The following is a 6,802-nucleotide window of genomic DNA, read 5'->3' as shown; positions in this document are numbered from 1 at the left end:
GAAGAAGGGTCCATCTTTTCTTTAAACGTTTGTAAAAGTCTACATGTAATCCACTAATTTAACCAACAGATGTGCTGCCAGATCATGAGCCGTATCAGATCTCTTCTGCTATTGCTTTTTTCAATTGGGTCATGCTCTATTTTAAAACTATAACTCCCTGTAATCCAAAGAGAAAAAGGGAAGGGTCCAAGAAGGTGACGACAGTGCCAAAGAACTAGGACTTATTTTAACAGCAGTTTACATGCCGTGGTGGGAACAGAAGAATTGCATAGTTCAGCAGCATCATCTCTTTCAAATCTTCCCAATGAGCCTGTTTATTTTTTATTTTTTTTACGTTTTTGAATGTACCTGTGAAACCCTTCAACCTTTCCCGCTGCGACTCACTCCAGTGGCTCATTAGAATAAGGAGCGAGACAAGTCGAGGTCTATTTTTACAAACGAGGGGGTGAGAAAGCGAGACAGAAGGTGAGATTTCTATGAGGCAAAAGCAAGGGCTGAGTTTACGTCGTGAACAGATTCTGAACGTACAGAGTGAATGTATTTGAACCTGTGCCTCTCTGGTTTTAATGAAGCCAAAAGGTTAAAAAATCTGTATATTCCGTGAGGGAAAAAAAAAAAAAATGGCTCTTAATTATGGAAGGTTACGTCTATTAAAACATATTTAACCTACTATCCTGATTAAAGCACCCTATTTTTTTTGTTTACTTTTTGTGCAACCCAATGCATTGTGGGAGCGGGTGGAGCTTTTTTTTTTTGTAATGAAACTATCCCCTTGAAACAGAAGTGCTGGGTCAAGCGCTGGCCCACGGTCGGAGGAGAGACACGATAACGATGACGAGGGAGAGGGAGAGAGGCAGCACGAGGAGGAGGGTGAGGGGGAGAGAGAGGGAGGGCGGCCACAAAGACGTCGGACGTTTGGAGCCTCGGGGCAGCTCGACCGGCTTTTCCGCGTTCGGCCGGCAGATGACCAGTGGCCTGACCTGTGAGATGCTCTCCTGGAGGACAAAGAGAAGAAAGAGAGGCGGGGGTTTGTTGTCGTGGGAACAAAATGTTCCAACGACGTAATGACCATTTGAACAAGTTTAGACTAATAGAAATGTGTTTTTGTGATAAACAAAAGAGCCAAAAATCTGCATTAACAGTTTCTGATGCAGTTGATTTCATTGAAAAATCTGTAATCTGAAGCTGTGACCACTTTTCTGCAGGGATGATGTATTTTTTGTAGGCCAATCAGAAGACAGCAAAGCACTGGTTTCCTCGACAAAGATACAATGGGATTTATCCGTCGGATTTTTGATTATTGCAGAAAATAAGTTTATTAAAATAAGTTTATTATAAAATGATTCATAATGCTATGATACACCGCTTTTATGATTTTGGAATGAAAAAATAAATAAAAAGCTAACGTTAGGCTACAAACAAACTACATCACAGTCCTCTGAGCTTCAGCAAACACAGCGAGGCTGTGAAGACGGACCAATCGGCGGGAAGACGTCTGGGCGACTTAGTAAGCCACTTGTTAGCAACCCACTTTAGCACGCGTAAAATAAATCCAAAATTCACGAGAGGGGTATTTACTGTTGAACTTTATGTCAAAGAACAAAATGTTAAAAGCCTGTTTATCCACAGATCTTATTTCAGATATCTAACGATGTTTGTTGATGGCGCCGCGCGAGTGGCTGCCTCTTACAGCAGCTCCTGCTCACCTGTGAGCTTTTTCCTTTAAATTGTGTTTTTTTGTTACTTTCTTCTACTATGTCTCTTGTGTTCACTTTACTCTACGCTGCTGTAAGCCTGCAAATTTCCCCGCTGCGGGACTAATAAAGGATTATCTTATCTTATCTTATCTAACCAAAAACCCATTAAAAAAAAACACTGACTTTGAGATAAGGGAACCGGAAGTGCAAAAAAAATGCTAACTCATTTCTGGGTTATAGGACTCATTCCTGCAGCACTCTATGGACTCACATCCCAGATGTGCAGATTTTCACATCTGGGCACATCTGGGATGTGAGGCTAATCCTCTCTTCCGGTTTAGCTGCGTTTAGCTCCGGTCCAGCTTAAATCCTGCAAGTTTGGTTTAGCTTAACCCAATTCTAAACTAAGTTCTGTGTGATTAATCTTCCTCATATTGAAGACAAATGAAACCCTCCATTGCTGTGTTTTCTACCTCCAGTATGGTCCTGCTCTGGGCCCTGTCGGGACTGAGCCTGAGGTTCCAGCGATGCGACCTGTGGCTTCGCCCGCCGTCGTCCTCGCTCTCGGTAGTGTCTTGCCGCGCAACCCGTGGCCTCTTGCGTCTCCGCGAGCTGATTCGCTGGAGAGAACCTGGCTCCTGGAGTCTGAACCAATCGGGTTAAAGGCAAAAGGTCAGAGAAAGCGAAAAAGCTTTGGGTGAACTATGCACGTGTACGTCAGTGTTTGGTGCACATCCAACCTGCAATCTGTGTCCTCTATATCTGCATCTGCATCACTCTCCCCCTGAGGGTCAGACAATACGCACTCCTCCTGCAGAAGAATGACACGTATAAAATATTTAATCAAATGAAAAAACGTGTGAAAACAGACAAATATAATATGCTCGAAGATTTGAAAACCTTTTTTTTTTTTTATAAACTCAACCCCCACATTACTGTACGAGGCTTTTATTTTGTAGTGGTTGGATGAAACACAGATGAGCTCCAGTGAATCATCAGCGACCGCCACTATTTGTGAACCAAACGCAGCGACACTTGGCATTTGTGTGCGTGTTCTCGTGCGTCACTCTTTATTATCACCGTTATTATTATTATGCGTGAATCAGATGACTAATGAGCTCAGAGACACCTAATCTGCCGTTTGCTTCCTACTCGTTTTTTACTTTGATAGTACTGTCTACATAAAAAAAAAACGAAAAAAAAAACTCAGTTGAGGTTCTGGACACTATAATTCATCTTTATAATTGTGCATCATTGGACAGGTAGAGCTGGGCATGGATACTTAATACTTTTGGGGAGAAATTGTCAGAGTAGTCTTGTTTACTTATTCTTTAAACTTTATTCCAATTAGATCACAATTTTACAAATATACCCTTAAAATAAATATACTTTATTTGGGCAAAGTTCAACGACTGCTTGTGTTTCGGTCACACTTAACATTTAAGAAGTTCAGCTTAAATTAATGAAGTAGTTAAGTTTTTTTTTTTATATTCCTAAAAATAAATGATCAATAAAGTATCATTTTGGTTGTGGTTACTTTGGTGCACCTAAAACTCAGCATCATACGTATATTATAAAAAAATATAAAACAAGAGATTTTTACCTAAAAGTAGTACTATGAACGCTAGATTGTGCTGTTGATGGAAATATCTGGGGGCCCTATAATAAGCATACATTTTACCCTAATAATTTAGACGATTAAAGGAATAGTGTACATTTTGACAAATATGCTTATGCCATCTATTCTTTTTTTGGCTGCAACTAAAATAATAAATCATATCTCTTTTGTTTAATATGTATTTAGAGCTAACAGTCTCCTAGCTGTAGCTTTTATTTTTCACAAACAGTCTTAAGAGGTATTGATCTTCTCATCTTACTCCAGAAGCAGAGTATATCCTAAAATGTTAAATTATTCCTTTAAAAAAAAAAACAACAACAGTGGTAATAATATGGCTTCCATGTTGTGTCCTCTAAGGTTTGTTTGTGTCCGGGAACATGAATCATGTCACTCCTCTCAGTTTCCAAATCTCTCTCTGGGTTTTGCCCTACATGTATGGTGTTTGAGTCACCTGTGTCTCACATGCTGCAACCTTGAAACGTCCAAACATAAACAAAGCAGCTGCCCGCTAAAATAAAGGCAACCTGAATATCAAAAGACAATAAGACAAATGCAGCTCAGACTCTACAGGTGATGTAAATACGACCTGTCAGAAATAAACGTCCCTGTACGAATAAAATACACTCAATGGAGTTTAAAGGAAAACGTATTTTTGCCTGGATTATGGTCGGAGTTTAAAACAGTCTGAAACACGTGGTAAACTAAAACAAAATATCGCTACAAATCTGCTCTGTTGGGTTTAGGCAACCAAACTACTTGGTTAGGTTCAATGAAAAACATCATGGTTTGACTTCAAATTAAAAAACAAAAGTACTACTTGGTTATGTTAAAGCAACACAAGTACTACTTGGTTATGCTTAGGCAACAAAACTACAAGTACTTTATGTTCAGGCAAAAAAAGTACTACTTGGTTATGTTAAGGCAACAAAAATACTACTTGTTTATGTTAAGGCAACAAAAATACTACTTGGTTAAGTTAAGGCAACATATATACTACTTGGTTAAGTTAAGGAAACAAAAATACTACTTGGTTATGTTCAGGCAACAAAAATACTACTTGGTTAAGTTAAGGCAACATATATACTACTTGGTTAAGTTAAGGAAACATAAATACTACTTGGTTAAGTTAAGGAAACATAAATACTACTTGGTTAAGTTAAGGCAACATATATACTACTTGGTTAAGTTAAGGAAACAAAAATACTACTTGCTTATGTTCAGGCAAAAAAAGTACTACTTGGTTATGTTAAGGCAACAAATATATTACTTGTTTATGTTTAGGCAACAAAAATACGTTTCCAACAAAACGTTATTAACAAAGCAGTTTTGGAACGTAATTTTTGTAGGAGACAAGACACACACACACATACATACACACACACACATACACAGTAGGACACACACTTACCTCTGTGCCGTATCCCTCAGAGTACCTGGTCATCATCACCCTGTTTTTCCCACAGTGTTCACACAGCAGTGTGTCCTGAGAACAGATAAAAGGAAATAATCATTAAAATACATGAGAACAATCTAACAACACCATGCACAGTACCTTTAAAACATACTGTAAAGAACACACACACACACACACAGACCGCAGCAGATGGATGGAGGTCAGCGGGAAGTTAAAAGGTATGTATTTACAGCACAATTACAGATGAAGGAGCGACGGCCACGGACACTTAAGTGGCGAGGCTGAGCACTCACCGGCGTTGGCGTGTGTGCTTCTGAATAAAGTGTACAGGGACCGGCCTCGCACACACACACGGCGTCTACCTCTCCACAACTCGCCCCCATCTGAGACAAAGAAAGAGAGAGAGAGAGAAACGACTCATGTGGCACATCTCGTCCTTTTTTTTTTTTTTTTTTTTTTTATCATCAGACATTCAGAGCACATTAACAAAAGGTTGATAAACACAAATTAAGTATAATGTAGAAAGGACAAGGTAAATCATCACAAAGTCTTATTTTCATATAATCCTGTCAGTGGCTCAGTGATACGATTTTTTTTAGCTTTCAGCCTTTTTTTTCCACCTACTCAGATTTGAAACTGCTCAAAAGTGGAGGAGTTGACTGGCACTGCCATTGACATCTGAGTTACGAAGGCCGAAAAATCCAAGGATTCAGTCAAAGAACATCACATTAATAATGAAATACATCATGGTAGATTGTCCATTCGCCAACATCATTCCATCACTTATATTTAAGGTTAAAAAATGTAACTTTGTGTCAATTTCAGTCCACAAACATGTGGTTAAGCTGCTCGTACATCATGTAGTAATTCCCAAGGTATGCAGGTGACAGGTTTAAAAGGATGACCTCACCTCACAGTCGTTGTCAGACGTCTCTCCGGAGGAAAAGAGGCCGTGGGGGTCAGATTCCCTCCGCAGCATGACCTCTGACCCGGCTCACACGCTCACATAGACCTGTCAGTGACAGCATGGTTCAACATTTAAAGTGTGATGGTAGTGATGTAATATTCAATAGTATCTTTGCAATCAGGTCATGATGATATAATAATATTTTATAATAATTATATTTTTTTTTTTTACAAACGTATCTTGTCCCAATTAATGATTGGAAGCAAAAGTAATTCTAATTGGTTCCATTTTTAATAATAATAATAATAATAATAATAATAATAATCAAATGAATGGCTTTATTACATTTTTTCTCATTTATAGACTAATATTCCTATGACAATTATATTTCTTTTTTTTGCTTTATTTGATAAATTACATTTTTTATTTATTTTTTATTATTTTTTATTACAGTGGTGTACAGATGTTGCTGTCTTTACGCAAGCAACCCCACTGTAACATCTGCTCAGCTGTGTCCGCACTCCCGTTACGTAATAGCCCACGACAGTCAATGTTAGAGCCGGACAACTTTTCACATAAAGACGCGAGAGGTGGTGGGGGTGGGGGGGAGGAAAGATGCTGTCAACATTAAAGAGATCATATTTAATAATGATATATAAAAACATTATTATACAAACAATATAACTTATTTCTAAGCAATAATAAAAATAAAATAAATATATAAATAAACAGGGTAACCCATTTTTTTTTTACCTCATGCGCATCCTGTGCAGGAACCTGGAATAAACCCATAAAAAAGTGAAAGGACTTCTCATTGTGGCTCGGGGAAGCCGTGAGCTTGCGAATGTTTGACATTGTGGCGAATCCTCCTGTGTGATGACAGAGAGAGAGAGAGAGAGAGAGACGGTCCGGCAGGAGAGAGGAGAGGGTCTTCCGCTCCGGACTTTTCGAAATAAAAGTCAGTCAGGAAGGAAGTCAAACAACAGGTGGAGGCTTGAATAATAATAATAATAATAATAATAATAATAATAATAATAATGGATTTTATTTATATAGCACACTTTAAAATACAAAGACATCTCAAGGTGCTGCACAGGGTAGAACAATACTAAAAGTAGTTGAAATAGTTGTTGTTTTTTCTCTGTCTGTAAATATAGTATTTCAGT

General features: G+C 38.4%; 1 protein-coding gene across 1 annotated transcript in view; it reads right to left on the bottom strand.

The window, feature by feature from the left end:
• Positions 1–6,479, bottom strand: part of LOC129093860 (kelch-like protein 13) — a 14,887-nt gene extending 8,408 nt beyond the window's left edge. Inside the window, 7 exon segments of the mRNA XM_054601981.1 lie at positions 914–995; positions 2,171–2,342; positions 2,438–2,508; positions 4,724–4,798; positions 5,023–5,112; positions 5,640–5,741; positions 6,390–6,479. Of these exon segments, the coding sequence (XP_054457956.1) occupies positions 914–995; positions 2,171–2,342; positions 2,438–2,508; positions 4,724–4,798; positions 5,023–5,112; positions 5,640–5,708 (559 nt within the window). The 5' untranslated portion in view covers positions 5,709–5,741; positions 6,390–6,479.
• Between the last annotated feature and the right edge of the window lie 323 nt (positions 6,480–6,802).

This window comes from Anoplopoma fimbria, chromosome 7 (genome assembly GCF_027596085.1).
Source record: "Anoplopoma fimbria isolate UVic2021 breed Golden Eagle Sablefish chromosome 7, Afim_UVic_2022, whole genome shotgun sequence".
Lineage (NCBI taxonomy): Eukaryota > Metazoa > Chordata > Actinopteri > Perciformes > Anoplopomatidae > Anoplopoma > Anoplopoma fimbria.
This window is presented reverse-complemented; position numbering and strand designations above follow the sequence as displayed.